At 44.8% G+C, this 21,200-nt stretch overlaps 1 protein-coding gene and 1 long non-coding RNA gene across 10 annotated transcripts in view; one reads left to right on the forward strand and one right to left on the reverse strand.

Annotated features, from left to right (window-relative positions):
- RSU1 (Ras suppressor protein 1) overlaps positions 1-21,200 on the reverse strand; it is a 355,401-nt gene that overhangs the window by 174,652 nt on the left and 159,549 nt on the right. Inside the window, exon 10 of one of the 8 annotated variants that reach the window (XM_045060947.1) lies at positions 1,494-1,510. The exons of 6 other annotated variants lie outside the window; for them this stretch is intronic. In XM_045060947.1, the coding sequence (XP_044916882.1) occupies position 1,510 (1 nt within the window). In that variant the 3' untranslated portion in view covers positions 1,494-1,509. Of the gene's footprint in view, positions 1-1,493; positions 1,511-20,243; positions 20,260-21,200 lie in introns of those variants that run through there. One more of the 8 variants, XM_045060948.1, reaches the window with a different exon arrangement.
- LOC123386452 lies at positions 6,710-15,184 on the forward strand. 2 transcript variants are annotated; one of them, XR_006600327.1, is made up of 4 exons: positions 6,711-6,817; positions 7,160-7,402; positions 8,607-8,863; positions 12,228-15,184. It is a non-coding gene; the product is annotated as an uncharacterized LOC123386452 (long non-coding RNA). The 2 variants fall into 2 exon arrangements; XR_006600326.1 differs by having other exon boundaries at positions 6,710-7,402.

Consider the following 21,200-nt stretch of genomic DNA (forward strand, 5'->3'; position numbering starts at 1 on the left):
AGGGAGGGGCAGAGAGAGAGGGAGACACAGAATCCGAAGCAGGCTCCAGGCTCCGAGCTCTCAGCACAGAGCCCGGTACGGGGCTCGAACCCACAAACTGTGAGATCATGACCGGGGCTGAAGTTGGACGCTCAACCAACTGAGCCACCCAGGTGCCCCAAAAAAGTACAGTATATTTTAAATATACATACTTAACAAACCGACAATTTAAGACAACAACAACATGACTCATATATAACACAGTGGTACTCAACCAGGCTCGATTTTGCCCCCCACCAGGGCTCTTTTTGGCAGTGTAGAAACATGTTTGGTTGTTGCACCCGGGGGGTGTGTGGCTGGCATCTCCCATCTAGCGGGGGTGTGGTGTGTGTGGCTGGCCAGGGATGCTGCCCAACATCCTATAATGCACAGAACAGTCTCCAAGAACAAAGAATTATCCAGCCCCAAAGTCAATAGTTGAGGTTGAAAAATCCTGGTGTAAACAAAACTTACAAGTCAAATGAAACCAGAGGCCCTTACTGAATATTAAAGCCCGGAAGAAGTGGGTCTGTTTCCCGAACCCCACTCGGCCCCCGAGGATGGAACATCTCCCCCCAAGCAATGTCTCCCAAGGGTGTTCTGTGAGATGATTATGTGTGGAGATTCCAGCTTTAATTACCATGTATGTTTATTAATTGTAAGTGATGCCAACTTATCATCTAGAGTACTGCTAAACCATTTCATTTAAAAATAAATTTAAGAATGAGAAAGGATTTAAGGAAAAATATTAAACCTGTAACAACAGAGGTGCTACCCGGCTATGGTGAAAGTCACTCCCTTAGACAACACGGTTTCTGTACACATTTTATTTTTTGTACAGATTCGAGGCTGACAATGACATGAAGTTAGTAAATTTCTCCAAGTTACATAATGGAAAGAGCAGGAAACAGCACAGCCCTACTGTTTCCAAGGTTTCTTTTTCTCTGAAGGGAACTGTGCTTTTAGTGACGCTCAGAGATGTCAGAACCAGGCCATCAGGGCGGCATGCCAAAGACAGGAACCGTTTGGGACTGTATCAAAAGCAGAGGGTAGGATTCTGGAAAATGCTCCGAGAGTTTCTTAGTTGGGCCAAGGACTGTTCTGGATATCTGGATTTAGTGGAAAAGGCCGTTATAAAGCAAGGCTGGGCAGGGTTCATGCCCACACACGCGCGCGGGTACAACCGGGATGGAAGTCACTAATGCGAAGAGATGTACAAGGTACGAGTTCTGTGGCAGTGTGAGGACAGAGGGGGGGCACACTCAGCCCCCTGAGAGGAGTCTGAATCTATAGACAAAAATGAGCACGTCTAAGGCTCAAAGTTCAGAACTCTTGACTGAGAGCTCTCCTTGGATGGTGTGAGGGAAGCGCTACCCAAGAAAGTCCGTGAAGCAGGGTGGAGACTTGTGGGACCGCTGCGCCCGCCACGGCGCTGGGTCGGGCGCTTTCACGGAGTTGTCGGTTTACAGATTCAACGCTGCAACCTGAGTTTCTAGGTATGAAATTAAGAGAGAATTGAAAATTGGCCAATTTGAGCTTGAAGAACAAACATGCAAACAAACTCGCGCAGAAAATTAACACTCTGTCGGGCAAAGTAAAACAAAATAAATAAAAGCCTATTACAACTTAATCTTCATACAATCCTTCAATCGCTAGTGATTCAAGGAACTAGAATTTGATGGATATTACCACATCAATGTCAAAAGAGACTTGGAACACAGAAACACGGACGGAGGTTCTGAAGGGCTTCCTATTAAGCCCCTTGTCCTGGGCACTAGTTTATTAAGGAGCTGAGTGGTCCTTTCACGAATACACAGCGCACTGAGTTTGTGCTCCAACCACCACCTCTGCCCTCCAGCTCAGGGACCCAGGAACTTACAGGAGACCACGCCTGAGCCCAAGCGCAGGTATGAGCAGCGCCAACAGGGTCACTCTTTTTTTTTTTTTTTAAATTTTTGTCATGTTTATTTTTGAGAGACAGAGACATACGCAGAGCGTGAGCGGGGGAAGGGCAGAGAGAGAGGGAGCCACAGAATCCGCAGCAGGCTCCAGGCTCTGAGCTGTCGGCACACAGTCTGACATGGGGCTCGAACCCACGAACCATGACCTAAGCCAAAGCTGGATGCTCAACCAACTGAGCCACTCAGGCACCCCAGCAGGGTCACTCTTAAAACAGCTGGTGGACAGACTGGGCACGGAGGAGCGGGAGCAAACATGCCAGCGTGCCGCCCGTGACTTCCCTTTCAGGTTCAACCGGCCCTGCTCCCTTCCTCCCCTGGGGCTGCCCAGGGCTCCTCACCCCTTGGAAGTCTCCCACTCCTCTTCCGAGCTCAGCTGTAGTCATCCCAACTCCTTCTGCCTACAACTGTGGTCTGCCAGCCGGTCCTCAAACCTTTTTGTCCATGCCACTGTAACTGGGGACGTGATGCTCTCCCAGCCCTTTATACTGGCGCACTACTGGGACCCGAGCACAGGGAGGACACTGCGTAGAGAAAGCTGTCTCCCACCACACTGCCATGCTCCTGTTCTGCCGCCTTTCCCTTCCCTGTCTCGATACTGCACTCCTCAATTCGGTGGAGACCCTGAAGGCCAAGACAGTATCTTATAAATCTCTGTCCACACAGCCTGGTCTCGTACACACCAACTATACTTAATACAAAATTGCTCGTGTGCTGATGGATTAAAAGAAGCTCCGACTCACTCCCTTCCTAGGTTCCTAAGAAGAAATACACCATAAAGCTGAAGGATACAGCTGGCTTCCTAATTAATATTAGTCACTTGGCAGTTCTTAATTAAGAACTCTAAAATAAAGACCCACCTTCCTACCATGCCAAGTAGATCTCACCTTCATTAGTATTTAAGAGCTGTACCACGACTTCATTTTTATGCTCTTTTCTCTGGCCTGCCAGATGGGAACATTAGCTGCATAGTATTTATTAATATAATAAACAAAGACAAGTGCAGAAGCTTGGGGGAAATTCAGGCAGAATTAGTCACCGCACTCCTTTAGCACAAGCTTTACATGGAAGCAGAACGAAGCCTTCTCTTGTCGTGCAGGAAGCAGCTCTCTGCCCCAGTCACTACCTACAAAGAGCTTCTGTGCCCTGGGGGTCTGGTGTGGGGTCCCCAGGCCCGCCCCCCCACCTATTTTTGTGATGCTCTGAGGGGCACTGATTCAAGGCTTGCCTGTCCAAACCACCTGTGCCCTTGGAAAGGCAGGAATGTCAACTTTGCAAACCGGGGAAAGATCTCAAAAGACAAAAAGGTCCTATCCCTTTCATGATGGTCACACAGTCACTGTGGGTAGCAAAGCAGAGTTCCTGTGGGAGCCGAGTCCCCAGCGTGTCCTGACCAGGAAGCGCACGGCATTTTCTAGCTCTGTGTGTGATCGTCAGTCACCAACTGGTGAGTGTTCCCTTCCTCAAACCTCTAAGCTGGCCATCGCTGAGTGACCCACATCCGTGTCCTGCTAAGAAGAGCGTCCGCTTTCATTCTCAAAAGTGTCCTCTTTCGGCCAATCAACTATTTGGTCACCTTACTGAGGAGGAAATGAGAATGTAAAAGGACATCAAGAAAAGGTGGGCGAGTGGTTATCAACAGGTTATACACGCTCCCTCCTTCTAACAGCCCAGCTCTAACGAGGTGTGGGAGCTGCTCTCGGCAGTTAAAATGAACTCGAAGCCCAGTTCTGTTTCTCACCGGCTGAGTGACCTTGGGGAAGAGGCTCACACTCAAGCGTCCCAATTTGTGAAAAGGCAATCAACACAATGGCATTGCAGGTTTGTCGTGAACATTAGGTCATGCATGCAAAGCACCTGGCCAGAGGAGATAGCCACAGCCAGGGGTGAGGGTGGGTGTGTGTGTGTGTGGGGGGGGTTTCAATAAATCTCACATCGCAATTCTGAGAAATGACCCGCAAAGCCTACATGTGTTTTAACGCGGGTTAAATGCAGGGATTCTAGCGTCAAGGACAGTCTGGAACCCAACTTCATTATTTCCTGCCTATGTGCCTTTGGGAAAATGACAGAGGCTTCAGTTGCTACTCGTGAAAGACAGAGATGAAACCAGGGTATCCTTGCCTCATGGGGTGACCATAACCCCCTGCAGACCTTTTCTAGAAATTGGCGGGGGCATTTGTGGTTGTCCTCATGCCTGGAAAGCTATAGTGGCATTTACTGGATGAAGGCTGGGGAGATGATGTCTTCTGATAAAGCCAGACCTGGTATGTTGAGAGCGGTCTCCTGGGCCCCAGGAGTTCTCAACGTCCGTGGGACACTCGTGTAGATGGAAATCCTAGAACGTCAATTTGTTTTATGGAGGAACACAAAGTATTTTCTGTCCAGCATCGATGTAGACTGGATATTCCAGCCATGCAGCTTTTGTGCAAATCGAGATGAGGCCATATTTTGCTATGTTTTTGGAGCTTTGCTAAGATTCGTTCGCCATCTTGGAAAATCACATCACTGACATCGAGACATCTTATAGTATCTGGGTAGCTCATCTGTCCTATCTCTTTCTGCCTGCTTAGAGCTGCCAGATATCCAGATAGGATTTCTATGCACAGCTGCAAACATCTGACCACTATGGCCCATCCCCCAGGGTAGCCAGGAGCAGGCTTTTATATATTCAATGAATTCAGTAATAAGCCACACTCTTTTCATTTCCCCACTATGTTACAGTTGGAAAATTACAAGGACTTTGAAAAAACTACGCGTGTTGGTTACGGTAGCTGCAAATCTGTTTCAGGACCGCAGTGGCAGGACCCAAACAATGGTCACATAAATGATGTGAGAAGTTTGGGAAACACTGCACTTTGTCTTAGGGCTGCCGGGAATATAAATGTGGTAACTGAAATCGGAGCACTGCACAGAGAGCCTCGCGTGTAGTAATTGCTCAGGAAACGTTAGGGACTTTTCGTATGGGTAACGTTACCAGGAACCACCCCTTTCACCTAACGCTGCTTGACTAGCCACTAGTATAAAATGAAACTCACCTTCTGGTTCTCTGGCTAATTCCATCCAGAGGTGAGACCAGCAATGGTGAAGGGCATTCTTTCCTGCATCAGAGGGAGACTAATAACATATGGCAAGACGCCCAGAAGGGAGAGAGACTTTTCCCAATAGCTCTGACACTCACAGAGGGTACTTCATTAGCCTGTCTATTACAAACCACTTCAGACACATATTTATTGACAGCAATCTGCCAATTGATTAAACATCTCAATATATGAAACTGACTTTACATTAATTAGCAGTTTGGAGAACATGATCCTAGAAGTTAGGATGGATAGTTTTGGAGATCCTGGCAACACTTCATTTGCTTTAACCTTTCTGTAAAATATCAACAACACACTATAAAAACAAGGAGCTGGTAATAATCTTCCTCCATATCACATTATGTACACACATGTATTAACACATTTACATACGTTTCACAGGGGGCTCGATTTATAGTGTCCTCTGTTTATGTTTTTGCACGTAATACTTAATTTTTTTCAATATATATCTTAAAACCCTCATTGAACATGTAATATAACTGCCTCTACATGAGCTAAGTTTCAATTTTCGCTGGTTAGGTAGAATCCAGTGACTGCAAGAAATGTTACATTTTTCCTGTATGTTCTATAAAACGTTGTGCATTTAAGAAACAGCCACGTGAGACAGGAAGGAAAAACATTCGTTGCTGCATGCTGCGTATTCGTTCTTAACGATAAATATGAGTAATTGTTTTACACGACATAGGATTTTTCACTTTGGAGCTGTGTTATAAGAAATACGAACTTTGAGGGGAAAAACAGAGGGCCGGGGACTCCTGCAATTAGCTCAAAATAATAACCTTGAGAAGTATGGCTTATCACTAAGTTTTAGCCTTCTCTCTTTTTGTTAATTCTTACTTTTTACTAATTGGACTTTACTGTTTGAACTCCCAAGCAACCCGGGATGGTTTTTTTTCCCAAAGTAAAAACAAACCCGAAAAAAACCCTGTGTTCTTCAACTCCATAAAAAGCAAGGTCCACGGAAAAAGATTTCTCTTTTTCCAGCTTCTCCGGTGTTCAGGTCCTATGCCTTCCTCCTGAGTGTCGCGGTCTTCTGTGGCGATTTGAGAATCGTATTCCTCAAATTCTTCACTCCTGGCCACAACACTATTAATGTGGTTATCGTGGCGTGATACTCAACTGTGCTCCTCTGCCAAGTAGCACAGGGTTCACGTGCAGTCCTGCCAGACGTGCAAAGCTTCCAAACTTCTGTGTGCACGGGAATTACCTGGGGGATCTGGGCACGTGCCGATTCTGAGTCAGCGGGTCGAGGGGCCCGAGATCTTCCATTTCTGACCCATTACCAGGTGACGCCCAAGCTGCCGGTCAGGGCACTCCACTGAGTATCAGGGGACCTGAGATCGGGTCCTTGTATTAATTAGCGAAGGTTTCAAACAAGACCCATTGGCAACAAGATGATCTAGGAACAGTGTGGCCTCAGTGCACAGTGGCACAGAACGTGCAGTAACAGGAAAAACAGAGGGCTACCTGAGTACACGTCTTCCAAGTGATCACATTACAAGTTTCCATCTCATTCCACCTGCCTTGCACCCACCAATTACTGAGCCCCACCTTTGTGACAGGTGGTGTCGCTAGCAAGCTGATCGGAACATTATGTGATGGTTCTGTGAGTCATGTAGAAGCTCTGGATTCCAAGCCCATCTTAACATTCCCTGATGTGTAAACCCAGAGAAGTTCCCTAGTCTCTCTGGGTCTCTATCTCCTCATCTGCAAACGGGGACAGTACCTACATACACCCTACAGGTACAAGGACACTAACAGAACCTCCCTCTTAAGGTTGTGAAGAATGAATGAGATCATGTCTCTGTCAGTCTGGACACATCTAATTACTCATGAAATGGCAGCTGTTCTTAGAAATAGTGACTCTAACCTCAGGCAGCACAGAGGATGCTATTTTTGAAATTCAACTTGTCCCAAATGGAAAAAAGTAATTTTGTTTGGTTTTCTTTTCCATTTTGGTAGCACAACTATTAGACTCATTAAACTTGAAAATCACTTTTACCCACTAAAATTAAAAAAAAAAGTATAGATTTTAAAAAATGAGGGTGACCTAAACTCACTTTGGTTAAATGTGTTGTTCCACAGATGAGAAACTGGGGTGTGGTTGGGCCAAATGAGTCGACCAAAGTGACAGGTGGTCGATGGCAGAAATGTGCTCAGAAACTCCCGGAAACCCCAGGCCGGACTCTTGTCAGTCTGACTGCCTGGCCCTACCCGAAGTCACCCAAAAGGTCTCAAGAGAGTTGACAGGATCCAGAGATAGCCACCTGATGAAACTGCTGTCAGTGTGTGATTATCGAAGATTCAAAAACTAAGGAGTGCAAAATGGTAAGTCTTGTGTCCATTTAAGAAAGGAACACGCCCGGTTGGTGATACAGCTCTTGGGCTGTATTAACTTGGCGTCCGCGGGCTCTGTAAGGACACAGGGCTGCTGCAATGCACAGCTGGGAACGGACCCCGAGGGTGGGGCCCATGCTCTCTTTACCAGGATGGGCAGGGCTCCCATTCACATACCTACTTGAAGTAATGCTCAGCAAGTCTCTGTGAACGAGTGAGTGCATGAACGAGTGTGAGAATAAACGAAGACACTCCCGAGCGAAGCCAGTGTTCATGCTGTTGGCTTGGCCCCTGGCCTCGTCACCCCTTCATCAGAACGAAAATGCCCATCTCTCCCAGTGCAGGGGTACTCTGCCACCGCCCAGGTTTCCCTGGAGCAGAACTGGGATGCATGGGAGGCTCGGAGTCTCTTTAAACACAGAGGGTTTTCCTCTCTGGCTCATGAGAGGGAGAAGTAAGGTCACTGAGTTGCTGCCCGGTAAGAATTAAAATCATCAAGAAAAGGCTGGAAGAGGCACAGAGAAATGAGATTTAATGAGTGTCATTCCCTTAAACTTCCTGTTCATCATACCTTGCACTTATACCCTGGAAGCAGGAAAAACTTTCAGGAAATTCAACCGAAAGGGTAACTGCAGAAAAATTTCTAAGCCTTTCAAATAGCTCCTTCTGACACAACTGTATCCTCAGCTGTGCCAGGGAACAAAGCAGTGGATCTTTAAGGACCTGTCTTTGCCTCTGTCTACATTTTTTGGGCTAAGAGTGGTGCAGGAGTGGGGGCACTCACTGTACTCTGACTTCCCCAGGTAAGGCCTAAAGGCAAGTTTGTTTCTGCCAGACAATCGTATCTGATGATTACGGAAATGCAACATTAGACAAAATTTATTTTGTATATTGTGACTATATATCAGCCACCGAATTTAATAGGAATTATGAGTCACTTCACTTTCCTTGAGGAAAAAACACTATTTAAAAATCCATGGAATCCCAAAAAAGTACGTAGGGGTGTCCTTTATTTACTTAGTCATTAAAGATGATTCAAGCACATATGCTGGAACGTTGCCTGTATCCTATCAAAAAGCCTTACTAAAGAAAGCCAGCCCATTCACATACCTACTTGAAATAATTAAGACATTTCCTGTTCTTTTCTCTACTTTCCCCACTAATGCTGGATTGCCTTTTTGCAATCTCCCAACAGGTTATCATCCTTTCCAGCGATCAAGGATCTGCTGGCCTCCTCCTTGCTTGTCCCCAACCAGAGCCAGAGACAGCATCCGCCATGCGTCACGCGGCCCCATGAAGTACGCACCTGCCTTCATGTCTACACCTCATTAACGTAACCGATGATGAGAAAGAATGACATGGTACCCAAAGCCCGTATTAGCGCAGGCCAACTCCCAAAACATCCCTTTGTGAGCTGGGCAGCTTTGTTCACTACATGATTCCACGCTACAGGTGCGTTTCATGATTCTTTCTCCAGTGCTCATGATCCATTTAATTGAAAATAATTCTTCCCAGGTAGAACCTGCTAGAAATTTTACACAAACCCAGGACACAGCATGAAGTCAGATTGGATAATCAAACTCAGACATTATGAGAACACCTTCCCAAATGTCACCTCAAATTTAATCAATGCCTATTTTTGCCTTTGCATTGAAATATCCAAACTCAAACCCCTCTTCACCGGGAAGTAACAATTAATTAACCACTTGTTCAGTCCTTTCCCCGCGAACACAGGGGGAGAAGCTGTTGGCTCAGGTCACGGTTAACCAAAGCTGCCTGGCTTGATCTGCCTCGCTCTGAGTTGTTCCCCAGGCCCCAACCCACAAAAAAGAAATCCTTTCATATTTTATGGTGTTTCCTTTTCACCGCCACCAACAAACATCAACAGATTTGGGTGCAAGGGCCCAGGGGTCCCAATCATAATTAGCATCCAACTGTCTGCCAGCAAACCACTTGTGATAATTAATCCGGCCGTCACAGACAAAACTGTCATGTGCCATGGGAGAGGATCGGAAGACAAGCTTTTGCCTGAGAGCTGCACTGCCGTCATCGGCGAGGGACGGTTCAGACCACGTCCCCAGAGGGAAGAATTTCCAGCACTAAGATGACTGAAGCCGCAAACAAACTCAGGGCACATCGGTGCTGGGTCCTGCCTTCACGGCGGGGAGCACTCACTCTTCGGAGAGCGCACTTGCCCAGTGCTGTGCACTATCGGGACCTCAGCCGACCCTGTGTTACCATGAGTCTCACAAAAGGAAACAGAGAAGGGTGATTTTATATATATATATATATTAATATAAATATATATAAATTATATATATAAATATATATTAATATAAATATATATAAATTATATATATAAATAAATATAAATATATATAATATATATAAATATATATAATTTATATATATTTATATATAAATATATTTATATTTTATTATATTATAGAAAATATAAATTTTATATTTAAATAAACACATATATATATGTGTTTTTTTTTTTACCACGAATAACTAGCACTACCAAAGGAGGATTTCTAGAACACCTTGAAATCCCAAATGGTCCCCACTCCTTCTTCAACAACAGCTCACTAATCTTAGTTTTCATTTAAAGGTGACAACAGTCATTTGATGCTCATGCTAACCAGCCAGGAAAGAGAAAGGGAACTTCGGCGGGTGGGGCAATTCAGAATCCCCCAGTCGGCCTCTGCTGCCAGTATACTCCTACCACGGTGTTGTCTCCCTGAGTTACATTCACTGTGGGCCCGGGGAACCCCCTGGACCCTCCTTTTACACCCCTAAAGAGTGTGTGTTTCCTGTTTCTATCCTGCACACAGGGGGGACCCCAGCAGTGCTCACTCCCACCATTTCAAGTTTGGTTTTGGATGGAGTCAAAGAAATGGGGGAAGAGGGAGCCTTCACTGACACTCACAGCAAATGTGACAGGGTGTGTGCTTCTGGAAGCCGTCCAGAGAGGCACTGGAGCTAATCTAATTAGCTTCTGCCTTGACTGACAAGCTCTTCTGTGTCCTCTCTCAGCATGGGTTCTACCCCTAAAAAGGGTGGGTGGGAAATTATTCAACGCCTGTGTCTGTTCTCCTACTATTATACATCAAAACCTGCACTGAGGTCGAGTTTGCCTTCTTCTGACAACGTGAAAAACACATTCACGTGATTTTTCCCCCTTTTGTCTCCCCTACTACAAAACAAAACCCACAAAACAAGCCCTCCACCAAATAACCAACAATGCACCAGATTTAGCAAACTACGTCAACTATGGAAAACAAACTGCTTTCTGGAATGTATGAATAAAGGAGTGAAAACACAAGGCCTTTTAAATCTCTTTGATCTTGACTGCTCACTCTTCTCTTAATTAGAGGTAACCTAGACCTCATTGGTTTATTAGCGAGAAGTTGGATGTACCTTAAAAAAAACCCAAGAGGGCTGTAAAAATAAGTCCCTGTTTAGGATTCAAAGGTGTCTGCCACTCTGAGTTAAGTTAGGGATGAAAGCGAGCGAAGAGCAAAGCCGCCAACATCGTATTCTAACCACACACCCCACCACTGATTCTCAATGAATTCTTTCTATGGTGAACTACTTGGCTCCGCTCTAACTCTTCTGTAAGAGCCACGGAATATAAATAACTGCAGAACCTCTGCTGCTCATGAAATTAAGACTCTTGCATCTCCCTAGATACCAACAAAGCTGAGTGCCACAGCACAACCCCGTGAACTGTGCTGGCCACCAACGGAAGGGGCTACTGGTGGGCTTGCAACCACTGGCTCCTTTAGTCCAGAGTTTCCCACTCCCAACGCAAAGACCTTTTGGACCAGGTAGTTCTTTGTTGCACAGGGCCCTCCGGTGCACTGAAGGCTGTTCAGGAGCATCCCTGGCCTCTACTCATTAGCTGCGCGTAGCATCCCCACATCAGATATGGCAACGATGGGGTCTCCAGTAACTGTCAAGTGTCCCTTGGGAACCAAACTGCCGTGGTTGAAAATCACTGCTTTTGCATTACAAATACGTGGACTTTTGAACAGCTATGAAGAATGGAAGCCCAATGGAAGAAAGGAGTCATCTTCAGAGATCAAAGTAAAGATAAATCAGAGCCACTTAAGAGATGACGGTCCCTGACTGGGGAAAAGAACGCTTACTTGTGTGGTTCTTCACCCCACTGAGAAAGAACAAAAATAAAATGCCCATGATCTAGTCACCCCTAGGGAGAGAAACAAAACCAGACAAAGCTGCCACTCCATGCTAGCGGTGCAGATGCTTTTGGCTTTAGATTCTTTCCCCATGTCACAGAAGAAAGGTCCCATGGCACCGGCTCGGTAAGGTTGTACCCTGTGGGCATGTCCTGAGAAGTACGTGTGTCCTACAGTGAATGTGCTGAGGTAGTGAGTTCCAGGTCACTCTAGGTTCTCAAGCAGAGGCTGGCTGACAATCAGGCCAGGGATGCTGTGGAAGGCACTTCGCACGTTGCAAGAGTTCGGCCTGACCTCTAAAGTTCAAATCCAAGATCCCCTATGAATGCCTTTCAAAACTCAGGTCTTTCAGAATCCCTTCTGAGAAAGCAGAGGGCATTCATCTGTCCCTGAGTGGATGAGGACCTCACAACCCCAGGACCCCGAGGGGTGACGGGCACCAACTGGCCATTTGCCTCCACCGCCAATCACAGCTTAGTCAAGACTCCCCACTGGCTTGGAGCGGTCTCCCAGTGGCTTGTCCCCTCCCCTCCCCTAATTCTCATTACCCTGAAAGGCAAACTATACAGGAGAATGTGATCTCACACTGATGTTCAACCTGTCTTTTCTAGCATCCTCTGTTTATCAGATGGCTTCAACCACGGGAACATGGTGCCCCAGTCTTTGCTGAAGCACATCCTTCACCGTGCAGTGCTGAAGTGTGGGAACAGACAGCTGAGATGTCTCGGAGACATGCAGCCATGTACACGGAGGTCCATGTATGGACAAGACGTACAGAAAGACGGCAATGGGGTGCTCTCTCCCGTCGCTGGAAGGAAACAGAAATGTTCTCTGCTTTTGGCCGGAGAGTGCCCAGATGAGCAGGACACTTGCCCAGCGGTTCTGCAGTAGTAACAGAGGCCAATGTTGCATTCCTCTCATTTCCAAGCAAGCCACAGCAATCCCAACAGTGCACATGTAGGGAGTTTGTTCTTAAATCACCCAACTGTGTCTCCCAGGATGTACATCCTAACAAAAGCAAAATGGGAGCTATTCACAAGCACACAACTTTTTAATATAAAATTCTGAGTTGAATTCTCTGTCACCTTACGTTTTCTTCTAAAGACTACATCATTTCCACATGCAACTGTGTGCTTCATATAAGCCTAATCCTTTTGCCCCTGCACCTTACGTTCTAGATTTTCTTCCTATGTCCTGCACATTAAACGCAACTCAACTCCCGCAGAATAAAAATGTGCAGGTATCAGGCTTTCTGTCTGTTTATGACCATGTGGTTGAATTTCAGCAAAACTCGCAGAATGTGGGATCTCAAAAGAGAACTTGCAGATGACCTCGTTTATATCTTCCGTGTAGCTTCTGGGGAAATTGAGTCTGTAATAGTTCGGTGACTTTGCTAAGACTCGGTAATGACTAAGCCGAGACCATGAATTTCTGCTATCTTGCATTTCCCATTTACTATACGTTTATTTTCTACCCAACAGGGTGAAGCATTCGCCTGGTTACTTTTGCAGAACAGCCACTTCAGAAAACTGGCAGTTTCTTTCCAAGTTAAATATATGTCTATTCTACGACCCAGTGATTCTGTTTCTAGGAACCTACCCAGGGGAAATGAAAACATATGTCCATATAAAGACTTGTACAAAAATGCTCATAGCAGCTGTATTCATAATAACCCCCAACTGGAAACAATATTAATGTACAATAATAGGCCAATGGATAAACAAATTGTGGTGTATATATAAACTGGAACATTAGTTATTTTCGCAGGTATTCTGGGCAAGCTCTCCTGATGCAGTGAGCACAAAGAGGCAAGTTCAATTCGCGTGGATTATCACCAGGGTCCTTTGTAGTCCTGGCCATCTTCACTCATTTCTTTGGTACATCCCTTCTCTCACTGCTAGCCGATTTTATACCTCCTTCTCCCAAACCTCAAATACTTTACAACTTCCTCATCCATCCTGCCTCCTCTCGTTACCCTGCATGAAGTGCCTGGATCCCTAGCCAGGGCCAACCCCTCTGCTTGCTTTCTGGACCCCCAGCCCTTCTACCTTCACGATGACATTGCTCTAGAAACTGTCCCCTCTCCTCCATCATTGATCCCTCCCCCACCACATTAACCGTTCACATTAACACAAAACACACTTTATTCTTGCCTGTCTGGACCCAACATCCTCCTCCAGCTATTACCCATCCCTGCCTTCCCTCGGAGCCAACTCTCCAAAGACATATCTGTGTTTAACCCATTCTAAGCTAATCTTCCTATTCCAACCTCTTTGTTAACAAAACAAGCTCCTAGTTTTGATGAGACCTCGGCATTGTTAATTCCAAAGGGCAATCTCAAGTCTTATCTTACCCCAGTTTTCCACAGCAGCTGGAAAAACTGATAAATTTCCACCTCTCTGACACCACTAATTTATATGCTTTCTGGAACATTATGCTTTCTTGGCTTGCTTTATGATTGAGGGCTCGCTCTCAGTTCCCTGTACTGTTTTTTCCCCTCCTGCTGCCTCTCAAACACTGGGGAGCCTGGGGCCTGGTCTCTGGACCTCTTCTCTTTGTACTCCCTAGATGATGGTCTTCAGACTCATGACTTTCAGTCATGCTACCCACCCTGGACGCTCATGCTTGGATCTCCAGCCAGGTCCTTGTCCTGCCTCCAGAATATGACAGCCACCTGCCAACCAGCCCCTTCAGCACATCCAAGCTCCCCCACTCTCTCAAATCCACTCCAATCCCAGGATTGCATTCGGGCAATGCCAACTTCTGGCTTTCCATCCCACGTCCGACTCACCAGCAAACTCTGTCAGCCTCTCCCCTTGTGCTGCTTCTAATCCGTTCCATCTCAGCCACCCCACCACCACCCTCCTGCTCAGGTTACTGCAATGGCTTTCGAGTTGTCTCCTCTGCTCCCCCTTTCACCCCCCAGGACCAGTGATCCTTCTAAATGATTAACCAGATCTTGTCGCTCTTCTGCTCAAAACACACCCATGGCGTCCTGTCTCACGGAGAGCAAAGCCAACTTTTGTCACCATCATCTCTTTGAGCTCACAGTGGCTTCACTCTTTCTTCCCGCGTGGGTGTACCTGTGCGGACCACTCCTCGCCTCAATTTCTGCACGTCCTTCAGGTCCCTGAGGCCTTTCTTGACACCTCCCACCCTCTCGCTCTCTTGCCGCCATCTAACATTTGTTCACTGACTGTCTCTCTCCACTAGAATGCAAACTTCCCCAGGACAGGTATTGTATTTTATTCCCTGTTGGACCCAGGGCCAGTAATAGGCACTATAAATCTTGGTGGAGCAAACGAATAACAAAAGAATGCTACGCTTTGTATTGAGTGGAACACGCTCCTTCTACTTCCTGCAACCAAAGCATTATAAATAAATTACATTAGCAACAAATTAGCTCGCTGAGACCATCCGAGCTCTGTTCTCCAAATCGCCATGAGAGAATCAATAGCAGCGAATCAAACCATGAAGAAATTCAATCTTGCCTCCACGTGAAATCAAAACAGCATTTATGGTATGCAAAGTTACTTACTAATTTGATAAACATTTCCGAACAGGCAACTGTGAGCATAAACTAGCTGAAGAGAAAAAAATGAGGCGGTTGGAGCCAGAAGGAGGTTTCTTGTAGTGTAGGCTGTCTACATAACTGCACAGCAAGGGATTTGCCGTGACTTTCACTCCCTTTGCCCCCCTCACCCTTTATTTAGAGTTTAAGCCAATCTGGAAAACCTGAGTGTGGGAAACAGACAGCTAATTATAGGGCTGTGTTAATATAAAGACAAAACTGATTAGACAATATTAATAACTGACAGCGAGCAGTTAGAAGACACTGTAAACACAACTAGTTAAAACCACTTAAAACTAACGCTCAGATCAACCACATGCTATAAAGATCATTTTTTGTAGTTAGTAATGTGGACCCTTAAAGAAGAGATTTTCCCAGCATACAAAAGAGTTGGGCGGGAAGAATAAAAGACACAGAGAACGGTGTCCAGACCACTAGAATCTGAACAATTAAAGAATCATCTGGCACACGGTTTCTCTGACACTCTATTTCCAAAAAGATCAAAGCAGAAAAATAACCGTAATTGGTTATATTTTTTATGGTACTTCACAGCCTTGAAAATCACATGAACAATCATCTTTATATCTTATACCCTGACAAAATTTGTGCTGCGGACAGCACCGTGTAACTAATGTTTAAAGCAGCAACAACAACAAATAAACAAATAAAAACCACAGACCCAAAATGGCATCACTTAGGTTAAGGCCCCATGGCGGTAAATCAAGACTTCCTACTTAACCCAACTGCAGTTTCAACCTTCTAGATAATGTAGCCTTCAACGAGTTAACATGCTTAGTACTAGGAAATTTTACTGATAGACCCCTTCGGCTCTGCGTAGGAGGGCAACTTTGCCTCAACAATGCATTTCTTGCTAATATATTCCTTTCTTCTTTTTAAAAAAAAAATTTTCTCTGCCTTTTAAAGCCTTTCTTTTGTGGGTGGCTCAGTCAGTTGAGCCTGTGACTTCAGCTCAGGTCAGGATCTCACAGTTGGTGAGTTCGAGCCCCACGTCAGGCTCTGTGTGGACAGCTTGGAGCCTGGAGCCTGCTTTGGATTCTGCGTCTCCCCCTCCCCCCCCACCCGCCTTCCCCTGCTTGTGCTCTATTTCAAAAATAAACATTAAAAATGATTTTAAAAATACCTATAAAAGCCTTCCGTTTGTTGGGCTCCACGAAACTCCCCTCTACTTGCTGGATGGGATGCTGTCTGATCCACAAATGGTTTACTTATTAAACCACATTATTAATTATTATTTTTATTAATTATTAATTTAATAATGATTTAATAATTTTATTAATTACTGATTATTAAACCACAAATGGCTTAATAAAGCCAATTACATCTTCAGATTTACCTGACTGAACTTTGTTGAACTCCATATGCTTTTTACATGTTTTATATATTTTGATTTGTATATTTCATAGAGAAAGAAACTGAGGGTAGGACACTTCCAAAAACAAAAACAAAAACAAAAACAAACAAAAACGCTCTAGGGTCAATAAAGTTTGGGAAATGCTGCACCCTGCATACCCTACCTAGACACCAAAGATGAACACTCACCTATCAGCGAACAGTTTTCCCCAAAGTTTTCCAAGCTTCTTTGAACAGAACGCCCTTTAACGGGCCTATTAATATCCTTGCAACATACACAGATCACCCTAGCCTCAAGAGTCTCCAATATCACTGGGTGGCCTCAAAAGACTTTCCAGAACTGAGGCCCCAGTGGGTTTGTGATTTAAAATAAAATCTTGATGAAAATGACAAGCATCAACTAGCCGGGTGCCTGCTGTTACAGTAGTCAATCACCAAGTGTGAGTTTCTTTGCTTCTGTGTAAGGACAGGGGCTGGAGGTGTTCTCTCAGGGGCTTGTTGAGAAGCAGCTTGGGGTGGGATGAGACTGTGCTTTCCCTGAGATGACAGTGGCTACCCAGAGGCCAGCACGCAAGGAGGCTCTGAAAAGCCTGAGCTAAAGTATGCCACACGTGCCATTAAGATACACAGAGCACAATCTAGTCCATCTGATAGCTTCTGACATGCACTGAAGCCTGGAGATGCTGGGCTGGAGGAAGAGTGTTAGACAAGAAAATTCTACAATGCAGCATAAATTCAATCCCTTACAGTTTTCCCAACTGCAAGGATGGATGTGGACCTCACCGGGTAATCATGCTTATTAAATACATGTGAAATGATTGTGATACATCTTCACTCCTGTTTCTTAAATCACTTCGTGAAAGCCAGACTTGGCATCCACAGAAATAGCAGAAGGCCGTACAGAATGATCTCATTATTAAAAGTACCTTTGAATGTAAAATGATCTTGGACAATTATTCGGTTGTGATCCTGCAGGACTCTGCTGCTGTTTACGAGTGCTAACGTATGGGGTAAATTATTTCCCTGATATCACGCAAATGGAACTTCTGAATTCATTACGCATAAATTGTTATGAAACACGACTGCTAATAAAACCGTGGCTACAAGAAGTGTGATTAAAGTCACACGTGACTGTGACCTATTAAACAATAATGTATTAATTCATAAAGCTTTACGCAGCTTATCCAGTTCCTATAATTAAAATATGCTTCATCACTAATTGCCTTACCAACCCTTAAATTTCCCCGAAACTATTCACAAATGATGGCAAGACAGCAGCTCTTGCTATTATACGTCTTCTGGCATTGGTAACTAAGAAAACACTTGTAATAAAAAACTTTTTATCTCTGTTCTAATGCAATCCTATTGATTAGTCGTAGATTTACGGCTGGAAAATATTTTGGTAAAGTGAATGCGTGTTTAAAGGTAGGGGGAAAAATATCCAGGCACAGAAATTGAGGGGAATAACAATGTTTCACATATTTCTGCCAACATATTAACTAATACAGCAAAAAAAGATCCTTGATATGTCATTTGCTGACTGATGCCTGCACAGAGCTGAGGCTCCAGCACGGAATTTTATTGCCGAAGACATTTTCATCTGCAGCCAAATCACCAGGGAAACACTTTGTCAAACAACTTCATTCTGCATGGAGACTTTGTGACAATATTGGCATCCTAAGAATTTGTTCGGGCTTTTCCTATTGTATCTACCTGTCTGTGCCTGGAAATATTTACAGCAACATTGCAATTCATGCAGACGTTTGGTTTTAGCACCGAGAAACAACCTAGCCAGCTCGTGTTTTATCTCCCAGAGAGTTTAAGGTAAAGTGCTCCGAAGTTATATGTTTTTAACATAAATGAGACAATATATTTTGGGAAAAATTCATATCAAGCCTCCAATTCATATTAATAGGAACGGATCTGGCATGGGGCACTTGCAAAGTTAGAGACCAAAGTTCCTCTGCAAGCAGCTAATCTTTTTGCTTGAGCTGTACCAGAAAGTTAAATAATTAACAAAGAGGGAGAAGGAGGGAGGGAGGAAGTGAAGGAGGGCGAAAGAGAAGGGGGAAGAACATAATACATGGCTTGTTGGATTCCAGTCATTTTGAAGGGTACTTTTAATTTTAGACCCTGAATTTATTTTGTCTAAAGTGAGAACACAACCCCTCAAAACAGCCCTGGACACTTCACCCTTCCTCCTATCCAACCATCACATACATGCTTCCAACTTTTTCCCCTCAATAACTTTCTCAACCTCTTCATCATCCCCTGGTCCAAGCTACACTGCCTCATATCTGGGCCCCTGCTGGGGCCCAGCAAGTGGTCTCTCTGCCTCCACCAGCCCCCTCACTCTGTTCGGTGTGCGGAGTCGAAAGCGACCTTTCCAAAAGCGAACCCGCTCACACTCCCGCCCTGCCGCACTGGCCATTTTCCCTTCACTCCGGGATAAAAATCCTCAGATGGGCTACCGGCTAGCACAAGGCGGTTCGTGCCCAGCACTGACCTCAGCTGGGACCAGTCTCTTTGCTACAGGCAGAGTCAGCTCCTCACATGAGCCTTGCCCTCTGCTGCCACAAGGCCTTGGCGTGTGCAGCTTTCTCCGCCAGGAATGCCCTTCCACACTCGCTGCTGGACTCCCCTTACCCTTCTCATTCCTTCACTTGTTAGCTCCTGCCACTCCTCACAGCTTTCTAGGCTCTCAGGTCCCCTGCTGCAAGCTCTCACAGCACAGTGGACTTCTCCTTTTCCATACTTAACGAGTTTCTGATACGTATCTATATTTGAGACTGTGTAGAGAGCGACTTCCCTATTGCACTGTACAGTTCACATGGGCAGGGGACAAATCTAGCTTCACGTGAGTCCCTGTCTTGAATGCAGAACAGGCGCTCAATCAATGCAACTGAAGCAGGGAGCCGAACAATGGGTCCCCTCCTCTCAATATTAGGCAGGAAGCCCACTAGCCTTCCCACCACCACCACCATTGAAACTAGGACTCTGCAGAGCCACACAGGCAATCACCTGACGGGATGGCCTGTCACCAGCAAACTGTTTAGGTTATCAAGGGTTTTTTTTGCCTCAAAGTGGAGGGAAGAATTAAACAAGGTTATTTACACACACACACACACACACCTATATATGGTATGGGCTGTTGTGGACACATCTTTATTGAGACAGTCATAGAGAAGGGCTTGGTCTGTGTGGAGGTGCTCATGGAAATCAGTTTGATTTTAGTCTGATTTTTACTTCCTCCATCATCTCACACATTACCTGGTGACAGAAAAGCACACTGACGTTATTAAAGTTACAAAAAAGCAGATGGGTGTGCAAACGCAGGTAGGGGAGGAGGGAAAGAAGCAAACGGCATGGGAAGAGACGGTTTGGGAAAGCAGTGAATGATCGGCTGAGAACCGCAGACCAACCAGGTGCTGCTCTGTGGAGACCCGGAGATCTGGACAGAAACCGGTGGAAAAGGTAGAAACTGTACCAGTACCAGCTTCCGACTTTGAACTCTGGTTGGCAACAGAAATCTCCCACCAGCTATGGCATCTGGATCTCTAATTTTTTTCATCGGCATTTTTTTTTCACACACTGCGTGCTGTAGGCTGAGGAAGATCCGCTTTCTTTTGTCTTAAGTTTTCTGGCCATTAATTATATCCAGGATGGCTTGTTGTCATACAGTAGATAAAGAAATATCGTGCCTGGATTTGGAGGGATATCAGTGTTATGTAAAATTATATTATTCATAAAACCCATTCTGTAACATTCTTTCCCATTCATACAGATAGACAGTCTCTTCAAGGATGCTGAAGAACAATCGATTAGGTAAAAGCACCAACCTTAAGCCTATTTCCAAAAGACTAACCACCTCATAGAACAACATCCTTGTGAATGCTCCATTTGAAATTTATATATGATTCTTTACTAGCCTCGAGATTTCAAATATTTATGCTTTACTTTTTAAAAATTATATATATACCAGGTTTCTGGTATATAATATATGCAGCACAGAAAAATCTCACGCTTAATCTTTAATAAGCCAAAAAGAGAAATTTATCAGTGTGTTAAAATTAAAATGTTAATTCTAAAAGGTAAAAAGTTCTTTTTGGTCAACACATGTGTTTATTGCTTAATGTACACAGGAGACAAAACCAACCAACAAACAAAAAAGAAACTCTGAACAATATTTTCATAATGAAGGGATGTATAAAACAGGATGGCTATTCAGAGATACTACTATGAAGGATTGTTAAGGATTTGTACAGAGCTCCTTTATTTAAAAATCAGAATGAGATTTTTATGAGAAGCAAATCCAATAACATCCTGCCATGTGAATCATATAGATTTGTCTGGACAACATCAAACACACAGTGATGATTTGTGGAGAAGGGTAAGGGATGTGATCTGTTACCGAGAAGAGGGTTACCCTTTACCTCAGAGTGGGTTTATTGTGGACCCTTGAAGATGTAAAAATGGTTTTTGCTATGTGAAAAATGGTATAAACTCTTGTTACACCTTACTCCACCTCCTTCCAAGAATTAAAATGACAACTTGTGTCATAATTCACTCCCACCCAAGTAACATATAAAAGTGATAATACGTCAAATGATCCACTTCGTTACAGATCCTGGTACCACCTGTG

The sequence above is a fragment of the Felis catus genome, chromosome B4 (genome assembly GCF_018350175.1).
Source record: "Felis catus isolate Fca126 chromosome B4, F.catus_Fca126_mat1.0, whole genome shotgun sequence".
Taxonomy (NCBI): Eukaryota; Metazoa; Chordata; class Mammalia; order Carnivora; family Felidae; genus Felis; species Felis catus.